A 19,106-nucleotide genomic window follows, 5' to 3' on the forward strand; every position below is an offset into this window, starting at 1 on the left:
CCAAATCCATCAACCAGGACCTTCCACAACCCGTTCCCAACACCCAAAATCTCCTTCCACCCATCATCCCCACCACCCAAGGCCTCCTCCCGCCCCTCCTGCCACACCTGGTTGCAGAGGCTGTTCTGGCACTGCCGCACGTCCCGCAGGAAGAGCTGGAAGACGTGGGACTGCACCAGCACCTCCCTCCTCACCCAAAACCTTCTCCAACTCAAATCCACCACCAAAAATCTTCTCCAGCCCAACCTCATCACCCAAAACCTTCTACAAACCATTCCCACCACCAAAAATCTTCTCTCACTCATTTCCATAAACCAGGACCTGTCAACAGCCATCTCCAACATCTTAGACCTTCCCAAATCCACCAACCAAGACCTTCTAGAAACCATTCTCACCGCCCAGAATCTTCTTCCACCCATCTCCATCAACCAGGACCTGTCATCACCCAAACCCATCAACCAGGACCTTCTACAGCCCAAATCCACCACCCAAAATCTTCTTCCACCCATCTCCATCAACCAGGACCTGCCAGCTCCCAAATTCATCAGCCAGGACCTGTCTCCACCCAAATCCACCAACCAAGACCTGTCACCACCCAAATCCATCACTCAAAACTTTTTTCCACCCATCTCCATCAACCAGGACCTGTCACCAGCCATCTCCATGAGCCAAAATCTTCTACAGCCCGGACCCACCACCCAAAATTTTCTTTCACCCATCTCCATCAACCAGGACCTGTCACCAGCCATCTCCGTGACCCAAAAACTTCTACAGTCCGAACCCACCACCCAAAATCTTCTTTCACCCATTTCCATCAGCTAGGAGCTGTCACCACCCAAATCCATCAACCAGGACCTTCTACAGCCCAAATCCATCATCCAAGACCTTCTAGAAACTGTTCCCACCGCCCAAAATCTTCTTCCACCCATCTCCATCAACCAGGACCTGTCATCACCCAAATCCACCATCCAAAACCTTCTACAGCCCAAATCCACCACCCAAAATCTTCTTCCACCCAAATTCATCACCCAAAATCTTCTTCCACCCAAATCCATCACCCAAAATCTTCCTTCACCCAAATCCATCAACCATGACCTGCTCCCACCCAAATCCATCAGCCAGGTCCTTCCACAACCCATTCCCAACACCCAAAATCTTCTTATACCAACCAGGACCTGCTCCCACCCAAATCCACCACCCAAAAACTTCTTCCACCCAAATCCATCAACCAGGACCTTCTACAACCCGTTCCCAACAGCCAAAATCCTCTCACACCAACCAGGACCTGCTCCCATCCAAATCCATCACCCAAAATCTTCCTTCACCCAAATCCATCAACCATGACCTGCTCCCACCCAAATCCACCAGCCAGGACCTTCCACAACCCGTTCCCACCACCCAAAATCTCCTTCCACCCACCATCCCCACCACCCCAGGCCTCCTCCCGCCCCTCCCGCCACACCTGGTTGCAGAGGCTGTTCTGGCACTGCCGCACGTCCCGCAGGAAGAGCTGGAAGACGTGGGACTGCACCAGCACCTCCCTCCTCATCTCCCAGCTCTGCAGCAGCTTCCCCCAGCCCGCCTCCAGCTTCTGCAGCCACTGCTGCAGGGACAGGTAGGGCACGTCCATCTCCTCCAGGGCCAGCAGCTCGCTGGCCGCCTGGATCTTGGCGTAGTCCTCCTCGTAGCCGTTGATCTCCTCCTTGAGCGCCACGTGCACGTTCAGCAGCCTCTCGGCCTCCTCCAAGCTGTCGGGCACCTCCTCGGAGCCCACGGCGGCTTGGGTCTTCACCAGCCACCCCAAGAAGTTGTCCAGATCTTGGATGAACTGCTGGAGGCGCCCGGCGACCGTCAAGGTGTCCTCGCACCCTTGGAGGGCTCTCTTGAGGTCGTCCCACTCGTGGCCGATCTCCTCGAAGGGCAGCAGGATCTCCAGGGCGCGCTCGGGGTGGGCGGCGGCCAAAGCTTCTCCTTCCCGCTGGAGCTCCACCAGGCGCGGCTCCAGCACGGCCAGAGCGGCTTCCACGGTGGAGAGGCGGCGCTGGAGCGCCAGGACGCCGCCCAGGTCGCCGCCGCCGCCGCCGCCGCGCGTGGCCTCCACGGCTTTGCGCTTCTCGCGCACCTGCGCCTTCATCTCGCCGCACTCCAGCAGAAAGTTCTGGATCTTCAGCACCGAGCTGAGCCGGCGCTTCTTGGTGTCCACCAGCTCCACCACGCGGTTCCAGCTGGGGGACGGGGGACAAGGGGGGGTGAGGAAAAGTCCTGCAGGATTTTTGGGATGCTACGTGGAATTTTTGAGACCCTACACGGAATTTTCGAGATCCTACACAGAATTTTTTTGAGATCCTACATGGAATTTTTGAGATCCTACACTGAATTTTAGGGTTTTGCAAAGAATTTTTGGGATCCTACACGGAATTTTTGGGATCCTACACAGAATTACTGATGTCCTACACAGAATTTTTGAGATCTTACATGGAATTTTTGAGATCCTACATGGAATTTTTGTGATCCTACATGGAATTTTGAGATCCAGCAGCTCCACCACACGGTTCCAGCTGGGGGACATGGACAGGAGGGGGTGAGAAAAATTCCTGCAGGATTTTTGGGATGCTACATGGAATTTTTTAGACCTTACACAAAATTTTGAGGTCTTGCATGGAATTTCTGAGATCCCACACAGAATTTTTGAGATCCTACATGGAATTTTGAGATCCACCAGCTCCACCATGCGGTTCCAGCTGGGGGACAGGGACAGGAGCAGGGTGAGACCCCCTGAGATGGGATGGAGCCCACCAGGATGGGGATCAACCCTTGGATGGGCTGGGAATGGTGGCCCGGAGACCTGGGCCTCATGGGGACGTCCCACCAAGTTTGGAGGTCTCCAGATTTGGTTGTCCACACCAAGGAGACCCCAAGAACATCAAGGTCCACCTTGGGACCATTCGGATGGGTTTGGTTTGGTTTGGTTTGGTTTGGTTTGGTTTGGTTTGGTTTTCAACCATTCCATTGGACACCGTGATCCCATGGGGATGTCCCACCAAATTTGGGGTCTCCAGGTTTGGTTGACCCCACCAAGGAGACCCCAAGAAGGTCAAGGTCTACCTTGAGACCCCCAGGATGGGTTTGGTTTGGTTTGGTTTGGTTTGGTTTTCAACCATTCCATTGGAGACCTGGACCCATGGGGACATCCCCTCACTGGACAACCACAGGTTGGGGGTCTCCAAGAAACCCAACTAAGAAGACCCCAAGAAGGGTCTAGATTGGCCTTGAGACCCCCAGGATAGGTTTGGTTCGGTTTGATTTGGTTTGGTTTGGTTTTAGTTTGGTTTTCAACCATTCCATTGGAGACCTGGACCTCACGGCGATGTCCCACCAAGGTTGGGGGTCTCCAGGTGGCCTCACACAAAGTTCCCTCCACAAGGAGACCCCAAGAAGGTCGAGACTCATTTCAGGACCCCCAGGATGGGCTTGGACCACTGTCCTGGAGAGGTGGAACCCATGGGGACATCAAACCACTGGTCAAGGCCACCAAGGAGACCCCAAGAAGGGTCAAGGTCCACCTTGAGACCCCCCAGGATGCTTTGGTTTGGTTCAGTTTGGTTTGGTTTGGTTTTCCACCATTCCATTGGAGACCTGGACCCATGGGGACACCCCACCACTGGACAACCACAGGTTGGGGGTCTCCAGGCTTGGTTGTTCCTACCAAGGAGACCCCAAGAAAGGTCAAGGTTGACCTTGGGACCCCCAGGATGTGTTTGGACAATCCATTGGAGATCTGGACCCCATGGGGACAACCCACCAAGTTTGGGGTCTCCAGATTTGGTTGTCCCCACCAAGGAGACCCCAAGAAGGTCAAGGCCCATGTTGGGACCCCCAGGATGGGTTTGGATGATTCCATTGGAGATCTGGACCCCATGGGGACGACCCACCAAGTCTGGGGTCTCCAGGTTTGGTTGTCCCCACCAAGGAGACCCCAAGAAGGTCAAGGTCCACCTGTGCTCCGTACCGGCTGTTGAGATGGTCCTGGCAGGACCGCACCTCGTCCGAGCTGGGGTGGCCGCCCTCCAGCAGCTGCTGCACCACCTGGTTGACGTCCAGGATCCGCCCCATGACGCTGTTCATCTCCTGGTCCAGACTCTCAAACCTGAGCGGACGGACACGGGCACGTCCACCACGGCGCGCCGGACACCTCAACGTCCGGCGCCACGCCACGCCCACACCACCCACCTGTGCTGGACAACCTCCACCTCATCCAGCTCCTCGGGCACCTCCATCTTCTCCAACCATTGCTCCTTCTCGTCCACCCACACCTCGCAGGCGTGCACCTCGCTGAACATGCGGTAGACGGCCAGCGCGTCCTGCAGCCACTGCGTCCTCAGCACGGCCACCTCGGCCACCTCGCCGTAGAGCTGCTCCACCTCCACCACGCGGATCTGCACGTCCACGCCCTGCCGGTGGTCGGGGGCCAGCAGCGCCAGCTGCTTCCGCAGCGACATCACGGCGCCGCGGTGCTTCTCCACCTCGTCCACCACGGCGCGGTGCTTGCGCAGCAGGGCCTGGCTGGAGTAATCGTCGTGGCCGAAGTCGTCGCTGGACACGATGCGGTACATGTCCTGCAGCCAGGCCACCAAATCGTCCGTCTCGGCGCTGAACTGGAAGAAGTTCATGGCGTCCTCCAGGCGCTGCTGGTGGAGGCCGGTGACCTCCTCCAGCTTCTTCCAGCGCAGGCAAACCTCCCTCATCTTCTCCTGGATGCCCACGGAGCCGAAGGATTTCTTGGCCAGGATCTTCTCGCCTTTCTTCATGGTTTGGTGCAGCAGCGCCCGGCGGTTGCCCAGCTCACCCAGCATGGTTTTGTGCTTGTTGGTCAAGGTGACGACGCTGCTGAGGTCGCGGCCGCAGGTTTTGGCGGCCAGGATCTTCTCCTTCTCTCGGATCCAGGCCTCGGCCTCCTCCATCTCCTGGAAGAAGGTCCAGAGCTGGCGGGAATCCTCCAGCTCCTTCCTCCTCTTGGCCGCCAGCTCCTCCAGCTCCTCCAGGCACGTCTGGACGTGGTTGACGCGGTTGCAGATGATCTGGGGGTCGCAGGGTTGGTAGCCTGCGGCGAGGGAAGGGGTTGGGGTGTTGGGTTGGGGTGTCCAGGGCGTGGTGGGGTCACTGGGGGGATCCAAGGAAGGACTGGGCGTGGTCTTAAGCTGGACTCAAAGATCTCAGAGGGTTTTTCTGACCTCGTTGGCTCAGTGGGGACTCTTGAAAGTGACCCACCAAGACCCTGAGTTGACCCTTCCATGACCCACCAAGACCTTTGGTTGACCTTTCCATGGTTCAGCAAAACCTTGGGTCAACCTTTCCATGGCCCACCAAGACAATGAATTGAACCTCCCATGGTCTGCCAAAACCTTGTGTTGACTCTTCCATGGCCCACCAAGACCTTGGTTGACCCTTCTATGACCCACCAAAACCTTGGTTGACCCTTCCATGGCCCACCAAGACCTTGGGCTGACCCATCCATGGCCCACCAAGACCTTGATTGACTCGCCCATGGTCCACCAAAACCTTGACTAACCCTTCCATGACCCACCAAGATCTTGGTTGACCCTTCTGTGACCCACCAAAACTTTAGTTGAGCCTTCCATGGCCCACCAAGACTTTGATTGACTTTTCCATGGCCCACCAAGATCTTGGTTGACTCTTCTTCCATCGCCCACCAAGACCTTGGTTGACCCTTCCATGACCCACCAAGACTTTGGTTGACCCGTTTATGCTCCAGGAAAACCTTGGGTTGACCCTTCCACAGCCCACCAAGACCTTTGGTTGACCCTTCCACAGCCCACCAAGCCCTGCCCAAGGCCCCTCACCTCCCCCCACGCCGGTGCCCCCCGTTACCCTCCAGCTCCGAGAACTTGAGCGCGGCGGCGTTGAGCGCCTGGACGCGCTCGGTCTGCGCCGCGATGTCGGCCTCCAGCAGCCCGTGCTTCTGCAGCAGATCCTCCACCTCCAGCAGATGCTTCCCCAAATCCTTGGAGACCAGAAGAACCTGGAGAGGGGAGAAAAAAAACAAAAACCGAGAAACCGCCGTCGACCGGAATCGCGCCGCGCCGCCGGCATCGCCGAACCTCCTCGGCGCCTACCTGCATCTCCTCCATCCAGTCGATCATGTAGACCATCTCTTGGAAGATCTTCTGCAGCGCCAGGTTCTGCTCCAGGCGGGCGCGGCGGGCGCGCACCAGCTCGGTCAGCAGCGCCCACTGCCGCAGGATGTTGTCCTTCTGGGCACCGATGCGCCGCGTGTCGTAGTAGCCCTCGGACTCCATCTCCAGCGCCAGCTCCACCACCACCTGGATGCGCTCCTGGTACGAGGAGATGTCGGCCTCGATGGCCTCGTGCTTCTTCATGGCCGCCTCCACTGCCGGCAGGTCGTAGCCGAAGTTGTCCTGGAGTTGGTGGGGGGGAAGGTGGAGGATGGTGGGGTGAGGTCATTGGGGGTCAAGGGGGAGGTCAAAGAGGTCCAACCACCTCTCCATGGTCAATGAAGAGGTCAAGGAGGTCCAACCATCCCCCCATGGTCAATGAGTTGGTCAAGGAGGTCGAACCACCTCTCCATGGTCAATGAAGAGGTCAGGGAGGTCCAACCAACTCTATATGGTCAATGAGTTGGTCAAGGAGGTCCAACCACCTCTCCATGGTCAATGAGTTGGTCAAGGAGGTCCAACCACCTCTCCATGGTCAATGAAGAGGTCAGGGAGGTCCAACCACCTTTACATGGTCAATGAGGAGCCCAAGGAGCTCCAACCAACTCTATACGGTCAAGAAGAAGCCCAAGGAGGTCTAAAAACCCCTCCTCTGGTCAAGGAGGTCCCACCACTCTACTGCTGGTCAAGGAGGAGGTCATGGATGTCCAAAAACCTCTCCATGGTCAATGAAGAGGTCAAGGAGTTCCAACCACCTCTCCATGGTCAATGAAGAATTCAAGGAGGTCGAACCAACTCTATATGGTCAAGGAGAAGCCCAAGGAGGTCCAAAGACCCCTCCTCTGGTCAAGGAGGTCCCACCACTCCACTGCTTGGTCAAGGAGGAGGTCATGGAGGTCACAAGACCTCTTCATGGTCAAGGAGGAGCCCACGGAGGTCCAACCACCCCTCCCCTGGTCAGGGAAGGGGTCAAGGAGGTCCAGGCACCTCTTCATGGTCAATGAAGAGCCCGGTGAGATCCAACCACTCCTCCATGGTCAAGGAGGGGGTCAAGGAGGTCCCACCAGTCCTCCATGATCAATGAGGAGGTCAAGGAGGTCCAACCACCTCTCCATGGTCAAGGAGAAGCCCAAGGAGATCCAGTCACCTCTCCATGGTCAAAGAGGAGCCCAAGGAGGTCCAAAGACTCCTCCATGGTCAAGGAGGAGGTCGTGGAGGCCCCACCACTCCTCTCCTGGTCAAGGAAGTACCAACACCCATCCATAGTCAATGAAAAGGCCAAGGAGGTCCAAAGTCCCCCCCAGCCAGTCAAGGAGGAGGTCAAGAAGGTCCAACCATCCCTCCATGGTCAAGGAGTTCCCACCACTACATTGCTGGTCAAGGAGAAGCCCAAGGAGATCCAACCACCTCTCCATGGTCAGGGAGGAACCCAGTGAGGTCCCACCCCTCCTCCTGGTGTCAAGTAGGTCCCACCAGCCCTCCACGGTCAATGATGAGGTCAAGGAGGTCCAACCACCTCTCCATGGTCAGGGAGGAGCCCAAGGAGGTCCAACCTCCCCTCCTCTGGTCATGGAGGAGGTCAAGGAGGTCTGGCCACCCATCCATGGTCAAGGGGGAGGTCAAGGGGGAGGTCAAGGAGGTCCAATCATCTCTTCATGGTCAATGAGGAGCCCAAGAAGGTCCAAAGACCCCTCCATGGTCAAGGAAGAGATCAAGGAGGTCCAACCAGCTCTCCCCTGGTCATGGAGGAGGTCAAGGAGGTCCGGCCACCCCTCCATGGTCAAGGAGAAGCCCAAGGAGATCCCATCACTACTACCCTGGTCATGGAGGAGGTCAAGGAGGTCCAACCTCCCCTCCCCTGGTCATGGAGGAGGTCAAGACGGTCTGGCCACTTTTTCCCTGGTCAGGGAGGTCCAATCACACCCTCCCCTGGTCAGGGACATCCAACAGCTCCATGAGTGGTCAAGGAGGACCCCAGTGAGTTCCCACCATCCCCCCCAGCGAGGTCCCACCACCCAAAACTCTTCTCCTCACCCCCAGCCCCACCCCGGGACGGCCCCACGGCCGCGCCCCACCTGCGAGACCAGGCGCTGGTTCTCGTTGAGCCACGTCTCCCTCATGACGGCCTTGTGGTCGAAGCGCTGGGCCAGCAGCTCCAGCTTCTCCTGCCGGATCAGCTCGTTCCTCAGAGCCACCTCCCGCTCGTGCTCCGCCTTCTCCAGGCAGCTCCAGGCCTGGCGGCAGGGGACACGGGGAGGTCATCGGGGTCCCCAACCCCCCATTGGATGTCCCCAAGCCCCCACCCCAGGATGGTGGTGAAACATTGATTTTAGAAAATTAGGATTTTACTTAGCTGAAAGTAATTAAAAGTTAGAAGTTAGGAGGGAGTAGTTATGTGGGAATTAAATAATTGATTGTCTGTCATTTGATGTTTGGTCAGCTGCGCCCACAATGGGGAAAAAAAAACTATTGAAACATAGACAATGCAACCAGAAACTCATTATTTGGAAAACTGGACTATCCCCAGAAATAATTTGTATTGTCATTGATAGAAAAAGTCAAAAGTTCAGGGTGAGGAAGACTCGCCTTACTTCCTCCTTTCAAGACCCCTCCCCACGAAAACGACCCCAGACTTAATTGAAGAAGCTTAATGGCTATTCAAGCTAATTACCATGGGAAGCGGGGGATGGGAGGGGCGGTTATTACAAATATATATATCACAAATTCTATACTACTATATATATTACAAACGTATTTATTTGAATCCTTTGGCAATAAATAAATAAATCACCTGTGAGTTTGAAGTGAATTAGAGAATTATCTCTAATGAATAAACACACACTTTTTAACTTCAACTTTTTAACTTTTAACTTTTTTTAGAGAGTCTTTTGTTGTCCCAGTCGAGTTTGGGTGTCATATTTTGGTAAACCAGTCGGCGGCTCCCCGGGCGCGGCCTCACCTTGTTGATGTCGGAGATGCTCTTGCCCTCGCTGGGCACGTAGAGCTTGCGGTTGGTGGCGCGGAGTTTGCTCTGGATGGTGAAGAGCAGAACCTCCAGGTTGCCCTTCTCCTGGAACCTGGCGCCAGCGGGGAGGAGAGCGTCACCGGCGGTGCCGGATGGGGCAGCGCGGACAGGGGGAGGGACACATGGACATGGGGCAGGATACAGGGACACACGGACACAGGGAGGGACACACGGACACGGGGAGGGACACAGGGACATGGGGCAGGACACAGGGACACACGGACACGGGGAGGGACACACGGACACGGGGCGGGACACAGGGACACGGGGCAGGACACACAGACACGGGACACACGGACACGGGGCAGGGCACAGGGACATGGGGCAGGGACACACGGACACGGGGAGGGACACACGGACATGGGGCGGGGCACAGGGACATGGGGCAGGGACACACGGACACGGGGCAGGACACACGGACATGGGGCGGGATACAGGGACACACGGACACGGGGTGAGGCACAGGGACATGGGGCAGGGCACAGGGACATGGGGCAGGACACACAGACACGGGACACACGGACACGGGGTGAGGCACAGGGACATGGGGCAGGGACACACGGACACGGTGCAGGACACACGGACACGGGGCGGGGCACAGGGACACGGGGCGGGGCACAGGGACAGGAGGCGGGACACACGGACACAGGGAAGGACACACGGACATGGGGCAGGGCACAGGGACATGGGGCGGGGCACAGGGACACAGGGCAGGGCACAGGGACAGGAGGCAGGACACACGGACATGGGGCAGGGACACACGGACACGGGGAAGGACACACGAACACGGGGCAGGACACACGGACACGGGGAGGGGCACACGGACACGGGGAGGGGCACACGGACACGGGGCGAGACACACGGACACGGGGAGGGACACATGGACACGGGGCAGGGCACACGGACACAGGGCAGGACACACGGACACGGGGCAGGACACACGGACACGGGGAGGGACACACGGACACGGGGAGGGACACACGGACACAGGGCAGGACACACGGACACAGGGCAGGACACACGGACACGGGGCAGGACACACGGACACGGGGAGGGACACACAGACACGGGGAGGGACACACAGACACGGGGAGGGGCACACAGACACAGGGCGGGACACACGGACACCAGGCAGGGCACACGGACACCGGTTTGGGGGGAACTGGGAGCTCCTCAACACCACCATGAGGTGGAACTTCACTATCATCATCATCATCATCATCATCATCATCATCATCATCATCACTCTCCAGGTCCCACCATCACCACCAGTTTGGAGTGAACTGGGAGCTCCCCATTACCACCATCATCATCATCATCATCATCATCATCATCATCATCATCATCACCACCACCCTCCAGGTCCCACCATCACCACCAGTTTGGGATGAACTGGGAGCTCCCCATTACCACCATCATCATCATCACCTCTCATCTCCCACTGCCACCAGTTTGGGTTGAACTGGGACCTCCTGAAAACCATCATCACCATGATGAACTGGGATCTCACCATCACCATCACCATCACCACCAACATCACTCATGTCCCACTGCCACCAGTTTGGACTGAACTGGGGCCTCCTCATCACCACCATCATCATCACCCCCCAGGTCCCACCATCACCACCAGTTTGGGGTGAACTGGGAGCTCCTCATCACCACCATGACCACACTACCAACCATCAGCCTCCACATCCCACTTCCCCCCAGTTTGGGCTGAACTGGGAGCTCCCCACCATGACCACCACCATGATTACCATCACCACCATGACCACAATCATCACCATCATCATCACCAGGACCACCATGACCATGACTATGGCCACCATCACCACCATGACCATGACAAAGACCACCCCCATGACCACTATGACCACCGTGACCATGAGCATGACCATGACTGTGATCATCACCATGACCTCCACGATGACCACCATGACCACGACCATGACCATGACCATGACCACCCCTCATGTCCCACTCCCCTCAGTTTAGGCTGAACTGGGATCTCCTCAATACCACCATGACCAAGACCATCACCACCATGACCCCCATGACCACCACCATGACCACCACCATGACCATGACCCAATGACCACCATGACCATGACCGTGACCATCAGCATGACCATGATCGTGACCATGACCATCACCACCATGACCACCATGACCATGACCATGACCACATCCCACTGCCCCCAATTTGGACTGAACTGGTCCTAACCACCCCCATGACCATGACCATGACCATGGACACCATGATGACCACCACCACCACCCCCATGACCATGACAATGACCATGACCATGACCACGCCCACCACCACATCCCACTCCTCCCAGTTTGGGCCGAACTGTGACTCCCCCCACCCCGCCCCGCCCGGCTCCTCACTTGACGGGTTTCTCCAGGGTGCAGAAGGCGGTGAAGGCCTGGAGCTGCTGCTGGACGCCGCTCAGCGAGTTGGCGAACTTCTGGTTGGCGATGATGGCGATGGTGTGCCGGATCCAGGCCAGCAGCTCGGCCGCCAGCGCCTCGTAGCGCGCCGTGATGGCCGCGATCTCCATCACCTGGTCCAGCACCTGCGGGGCGGCCACCGAGGGACACCAGGGGTCAGCAGGGGTCAGCAGGGGACACCAAGGGTCACCAGTGGTCACCAATGATCACCATTGGTCACCACTGGTCACCAAGAGTCACCAGGGGTCACCATGGGTCACCAGGGGACACCAAGGGTCACCAGTGGTCACCAGTGGTCAGCAGGGGTCACCAAGGCTCACCAGGGGACACCAAGGGTGACCAGTGGTCACCAGGGGTCAGCAGGGATCACCAAGGGTCACCAGTAGTCAGCAGGGGTCACCATGGGTCACCAGGGGACACCAAGGGTCACCAGTGGTCACTGGTGGTCAGTAGAGGTCACCAAGGCTCACCAGTGGTCACCGAGGGTGACCAAGGGTCGCCAGTTGTCACCATGGGACACCAAGTGCCACCACTGGTCACCACTGGTCACCAATGATCACCATTGGTCACCACTGGTCACCATTGGTCACCTATGGTCACCAACTGTCACCAGTGATCGCCAATTGTCACCATTGGTCACCAATGGTCACCAAATGTTACCACTGATCACCAGGGGTCAAGAGGGATTACCATTGGTCACCATTGGTCACCAGTGGTCACCAAGTGTCACCGGTGACCGCCAATTGTCACCATTGGTCACCAATGGTCATCAAGTGTTACCACGGGTCACCAAGGGTCATCTGTGGTCACCAGTGGTGACCAGTGAGCACCATTGGTCACCACTGGTCACTATTGGCCACCAATGGTCACCAAGTGTTACCACGGGTCACCAGGGGTCACCAGGAATTACCATTGATCACCATTGGTCACCATTGGTCACCATTGGTCACCATTGATCACCATTGGTCACCAATGGACACTAAGTGCCACCAGTGCTCACCAATGGTCACCAGTGGTGACCAGGGGTCACCAGGGATTACTGTTGGTCACCAGTGGTCACCAGGGGTGACCAAGCGCTGCCAGTGATCATCAGTGGTCACTATTGGTCACCAGTTGTCACCATTGGTCACCAAGGGACAGAGGGATGGACAGAGGGATGGACAGAGGGATGGACAGACAGATGGACAGAGGGGTGGACAGAGGGACAGACAGAAGGATGGACAGACAGACGGAGAGAGGGGATGGACAGAGGGGTGGACAGAGGGGTGGACAGAGGGACAGACAGAGGGATGGACAGAGGGATGGACAAAGGATGAACAGAGGGATGGACAGAGAGATGGACAGAGGGGTGGACAGAGGGATGGACAGAGAGATGGACAAAGGGATGGACAGAGGGATGGACAGAGGGATGGACAGAAGGATGGACAGAAGGATGGATAGAAGGATGGACAGAGGGACAGACAGAGGGATGGACAGAGGGATGGACAGAGGGATGGACAGAGGGATGGACAGACAGATGGACAGAGGGATGGACAGAGGGATGGACAGAGGGATGGACAGAGGGGTGGACAGACAGACGTACAGAGGGGATAGAAGGACAGAGGGATGGACAGAGGGATGGACAGAGAGACGGACAGAGGGACAGACAGACAGACGGACAGAGGGGTGGACAGACAGACGGACACCCCAGGCCGTGGCCAGCCCCACCTTGCCGATGCGCTTCCCCTCCACGGCCAGCGCCTTCATCTTGGAGAAGTAGTGGTAGAAGGAGACGACGTAGGTGATGATGGACTTCTCATCAGGGTCCTCCATGTTCACATCTGGGGACAGAGGGTCAGCGCCCCGGACACGCCACTGACCACCGGGGATGGTCACCACAACCAGAGATGGTCACCACAACCAGAGATGGTCACCACAACCAGGGATGGTCACTCCCACCAGGACTGGTCACCACAAACAGGGATGGGATGGTCACTCCCACCAGAAATGGTCACCACAACCAGGAATGGTCACTCCCACCAGGGATGGTCACCACAACCAGAGATGGTCACTGACACCTGGAATGGTCACTCCCACCAGAAATGGTCACCACAACCAGGGATGGTCACTCACACCAGGGATGGCCACTCCCACCAGAAATGGTCACTCCCACCAGGGATGGTCACCACAAACAGGGATGGGATGGTCACTCCCACCAGGGATGGTCACTCCCACCAGGGATGGATGGTCACTCCCACCAGGGATGGTCACCACAACCAGGAATGGTCACTCCCACCAGGGATGGTCACTCCCATCAGAAATGGTCACTCCCACCAGGAATGGTCACTCCCACCAGGGATGGTCACCACAACCAGGAATGGTCACTCACACCAGGAATGGTCACTCCCACCAGGAATGGTCACTCCCACCAGAGATGGTCACTCCCACCAGGGATGGTCACTCTCACCAGGGATGGTCACCACAACCAGGGATTGACGGTCACTCCCACCAGGGATGGTCACCACAACCAGGGCTGGTCACTCCCACCAGGAATGGTCACTCCCACCAGGAATGGATGGTCACTCCCACCAGGGATGGATGGTCACTCCCACCAGGGATGGTCACTCACACCCGGAATGGTCACTCCCACCAGGGATGGTGACCACAACCAGGGCTGGTCACTCCCACCAGGGATGGTCACTCCCACCAGGAATGGATGGTCACTCCCACCAGGGATGGTCACCACAACCAGGGCTGGTCACTCCCACCAGGAATGGTCACTCCCAACAGGAATGGTCACTCCCACCAGAGATGGTCACTCCCACCAGGGATGGTCACTCCCACCAGGGATGGATGGCCACTCCCACCAGGGATGGTCACTCCCACCAGGAATGGCCACTCCCACCAGGGATGGTCACTCCCACCAGGAATGGTCACCACAACCAGGAGTGGTCACTCCCACCAGGGATGGTCACTCCCACCAGGGATGGTCACTTCCACCAGGGATGGTCACTCCCACCAGGGATGGTCACCACAACCAGGAGTGGTCACTCCCACCAGGGATGGTCACTTCCACCAGGGATGGTCACTCCCACCAGGGATGGTCACTCCCACCAGGAATGGTCACCACAACCAGGAGTGGTCACTCCCACCAGGGATGGTCACTTCCACCAGGGATGGTCACTCACACGCCACCGCACTGGTCCCACCCGAGATTGACCCCACTCAAAATAAAAACACGAGCAGGCAAAAATTAAAATAAAACGAGTGTTTGGAGGTGGAGATGCCATGTGACTGGAGAGATGGACAGATGGACAGATGGACACATGGACAGACGGACAGATGATGGACAGATGGACAGTTGGACTGATGGACACAGAGATGGATAGATGATGGAGTGATGGACAGGCAGAGAGATGGACACATGGACAGATGGACAGATGGCCACACAGGCACACAGACACATGGACAGATGGACACACACATGGACAGATGGACACATGGACAGATGGACACATGGACACACGGACACATGGACACACAGACACCTGGACAGCTGGACACATGGACAAATGGACACATGGACACACAGACAAATGGCCACACAGATGCACGGACACACAGACACACAGACACATGGACAGATGGACAGAGGGACATATGGACAGAGGGATACATGGACAGAGGGACAGATGGACACAAGTACAGATGGACAGATGGACAGATGGGCACACGGACACACAGCCAGCTGGACACACGGACACATGTCCATCCGTCTGTCCGTCCCTCTGTCCCTCTGCCCATCTGTCCCTCTGTCCGTCCGTCCCTCTGTCCGTCTGTTCGTACCCTCGGGGTCCAGCAGCTTGCTGAGCCCCAGGTGCTGCTCGGCCGTGTTGAACGCCTGCTGCAGGTTGTAGGTGGCGTTGGACTTGGTCAGCTTGTGGAAGTCGATCAGGTCCGGCCTGGCACGGGGTGGACACGGTCACCTCGAGCCCCCCAGACCCCCCCACCCAAAGCTGACCCCGATGTCCGGGGGGTCACTCCCGGTGTCCACCCCGCGCTGACCGGTGCCGGTGGATGAGGGCGTTGAAGGCCAGGCCGTCCCTCCAGCTGGTGGTGAAGTTCTGGATGTTGACCTCGGGGTAGCTGTGGGGGACAGAAGGGGTCAGCGGGGGTCAGCAGTGGTCAGTAATGGTCAGCAGTGGTCAGTAGGGATCAGTAATGGTCAGTAGGGGTCAGTAATGGTCAGTAGTGGCCAGCAGGGGTCAGCAATGGTCAGCAGGGGTCAGCAATGGTCAGCAGTGGTCAGTAGGGATCAGTAATGGTCAGCAGTGGTCAATAATGGCCAGCAGGGGTCAGTAATGGTCAGCAGGGATCAGCAGGGGTCAGCAGGGGTCAGTAGTGGCCAGCAGGGGTCAGTAATGGCCAGCAGGGGTCAGTAATGGTCAGCAGTGGTCAATAATGGCCAGCAGGGGTCAGTAATGGTCAGCAGGAATCAGCAGGGGTCAGCAGGGGTCAGTAGTGGCCAGCAGGGGTCAGCAGTGGTCAGTAGTGGCCAGCAGGGGTCAGCAATGGTCAGCAGGGGTCAGCAATGGTCAGCAGGGGTCAGCAGTGGTCAGCAGGGGTCAGTAATGGTCAGCAGGGGTCAGCTGTGGTCAGCAGGGGTCAGCTGTGGTCAACAATGGTCAGCAGGGGTCAGTAGTGGTCAGCAGGAGTCAGCTGTGGTCAGCAATGGTCAGCAGGGGTCATCGGGGTCATCAAGGGTCATCAGGGGTTATCAGGGGTTATCAGGGTCATCAGGGGTCAGTAGGGGTCAACAGGGATCAGTAATGGCCAGCAGGGGTCAGCAATGGTCAGCAGGGGTCAGCAGGGATCAGCAGTGGTCAGCAGTGATGCACTGTGGTCAGCACTGGTGATCACCAGTGGTCACCATTGGTCACCAGATGTCACCAGTGGTCACCAGCGGTTGCCAATGGTCACCACTGGTAACCACTGGTCACCACTGGTCCCCATTGATCACCACTGGTCACCAATGGTCACGAAGTGTTACCAGTGATCGCCAGTGGCCACCAACGGTCACCAGATGTCACCAGTGGTCACCAGCTGTTGCCAATGGTCACCATTGATCACCATTGGTCACCACTGGTCACCACTGGTCACCACTGGTCATCACTGGCCCCCACTGGTCACCACTGGTCATCACCGCCGCCCCCCGCCCTCACCCCGCCGTCTTCATCTGGCACCAGAGCAGCAGCGCGTCCTTGGCCCTCCACTGACCACCATTGGTCACCATTGGCCACCATTGGTCACCACTGGTCCCCACTGGTCACGAGTGGTCACCACTGGTCATCACTGGTCACCAATGGTCACCATCGATCACCACTGGTCACCAATGGTCAAGAAGTGCTACCAGTGATCACCGGTGGTCACCAGTGCTCACCATTGGCCACCAACGGTCACCACTGGTCACCACCGGTCACCACTGGTCATCACTGGTCACCACTGGTCACCAATGGTCACTACTGGTCATCATGGCTCCCCCCCGCCCTCACCCCACCGTCTTCATCTGGCACCAGAGCAGCAGCGCGTCCTTGGCCCTCCACTGACCACCAGTGGTCACCTTTGGTCACCATTGGTCCCCACTGGTCACCATTGGTCCCCACTGGTCACCACTGGCCATCACCGCTGGCCCCGCCCTCACCCCGCTGTCTTCATCTGGCACCAGAGCAGCAGCGCGTCCTTGGCCCTCCAGTGACCAGCACTGGACACCGTTGGCCACCAATGGCCACCAGATGCCACCAGTGGTCACCACCGGTCACCACTGGTCACCACTGGTCACCACTGGCCATCACCGCCGCCCCCTCCCTCACCCCGCCGTCTTCATCTGGCACCAGAGCAGCAGCGCGTCCTTGGCCCTCCAGTGACCAGCACTGGACACCATTGGCCACCAATGGTCCCCAGATGCCACCACTGGTCACCACTGGTCACCACTGGTCACCACTGGCCATCACCGCTCCCCCCGCCCTCACCCCGCCGTCTTCATCTGGCACCAGAGCAGCAGCGCGTCCTTGGCCGAGCGCGTCTCGCGGTTGTCCTCGGTCTTGATCTTGATGACCTGGATCTGGGGGGGGCAGCGGTCAGTGGCCGGCCGTGGCCGCGGCCGGGGCGGGCGGGGGCCGGCCCGGGGCGGCGCCGGCGGCACCTGGAAGCGCAGGATGATGGTCCAGATGAGCCCCAGCGTCAGGCGGTGGTTGCCGTCCACGATGTCGTGCGAGCCGACGTTCTCCAGGTGCACGCGCTGCTCCTTGAGGAACTGCAGCGCCTTGTCCACGTTCTCCAGCGAGTGGATGCGCATGCGGCCCCGCGTGGGGCGCGGCTGCGGGCGCGGGGACAGCGCGGCGTCACCGGGGGGACACCGGGGGGACATGGGGACACCAAGGGGTCATGGGGACACCAGGGGGTCACCCAGGGATCACCAAGGGGTCACCAAGGGGACACGGGGACACCGAGGGTTCACCAAGGGGTCACCCATGGGTCACCAAGTGGTCACAGGATTCACCGAGGGGTCACCAAGGGGTCACAGGGGACATCCAGAGGTCTCCAAGGGGTCACCAAGGGGTCACCAAGGGGTCACCAAGGGGACACCGAGGGATCACCAAGGGGACAGCAGGGACACCAAGGGGTCACCAAGGGTTCACGGGGGACACCCAGGGGTCACCAAGGAGACACCAGGGGGTCACCAAGGGGTCACCGGGGACACTGAGGGGGTCACCAAGGGGTCATGGGGACACCAAGAGGTCACTGAGGGGTCACCGGGGGGACATAGGGACACCCAGGGGTCACCAAGGGGTCACGGCAGGGTCACCAAGGGGACACCAAGGGATCACCAATGGGACAGGGGGACACCCAGGGGTCACCAAGGGGTCATCAAGGGGTCACAGGGGATACCCAGGGGACACCAAGAGGTCACAGGGGACACCCAGGGGTCACCCAGGGGTCACCAAGGGGTCACAGGGGACACTGTCACCAAGGGGTCATGGGGACACTGAGGGGTCACCGAGGGGTCACCAAGGGGTCATGGGGGACACCGGGGGTCACCAAGGGGACATGGGGACACTGAGGGGTCGCCAAGGGGTCACGGGGACACTGAGGGGCCACCAAGGGGTCATGGGGACACCAAGTGGTCACCCAGGGGTCACCAAGAGGTCACCAAGGGGACATGGGGACACCAAGGGGTCACCCAGGGGTCACCAAGGGGTCACCGAGGGGTCACCAAGGGGACATGGGGACACCAAGGGATCACCAAGGGGACAGGGGGACACTGAGGGGTCACCAAGGGGTCACAGGGGACACCCAGGGGTCACCAAGGGTTTAGGGGGGACACCCAGGGGTCACCCAGGGGTCACCAAGGGGACATGGGGACACCCAGGGGTCACGGCAATGGCGGTAATGGT

General features: G+C 58.4%; 1 protein-coding gene across 1 annotated transcript in view; it reads right to left on the reverse strand.

The window, feature by feature from the left end:
- The window catches only part of LOC130263356 (spectrin beta chain, non-erythrocytic 4-like), a 38,936-nt gene extending 20,857 nt beyond the window's left edge, over positions 1-18,079 (reverse strand). The window contains exons 1-13 of the mRNA XM_056510862.1: positions 17,855-18,079; positions 17,682-17,773; positions 15,718-15,798; positions 15,499-15,614; positions 13,381-13,493; positions 11,611-11,798; positions 9,154-9,271; positions 8,270-8,428; positions 6,135-6,437; positions 5,890-6,040; positions 4,231-5,101; positions 4,010-4,147; positions 1,463-2,225 (exon numbers count right to left, since the gene is read on the reverse strand). Coding sequence (XP_056366837.1) covers positions 1,463-2,225; positions 4,010-4,147; positions 4,231-5,101; positions 5,890-6,040; positions 6,135-6,437; positions 8,270-8,428; positions 9,154-9,271; positions 11,611-11,798; positions 13,381-13,493; positions 15,499-15,614; positions 15,718-15,798; positions 17,682-17,773; positions 17,855-18,079 — 3,318 coding nt within the window. The remainder of the gene's footprint in view (positions 1-1,462; positions 2,226-4,009; positions 4,148-4,230; positions 5,102-5,889; positions 6,041-6,134; positions 6,438-8,269; positions 8,429-9,153; positions 9,272-11,610; positions 11,799-13,380; positions 13,494-15,498; positions 15,615-15,717; positions 15,799-17,681; positions 17,774-17,854) is intronic.
- Positions 18,080-19,106: the final 1,027 nt, after the last annotated feature.

Source organism: Oenanthe melanoleuca, chromosome 25 (genome assembly GCF_029582105.1).
Source record: "Oenanthe melanoleuca isolate GR-GAL-2019-014 chromosome 25, OMel1.0, whole genome shotgun sequence".
NCBI classification, from domain to species: Eukaryota; Metazoa; Chordata; class Aves; order Passeriformes; family Muscicapidae; genus Oenanthe; species Oenanthe melanoleuca.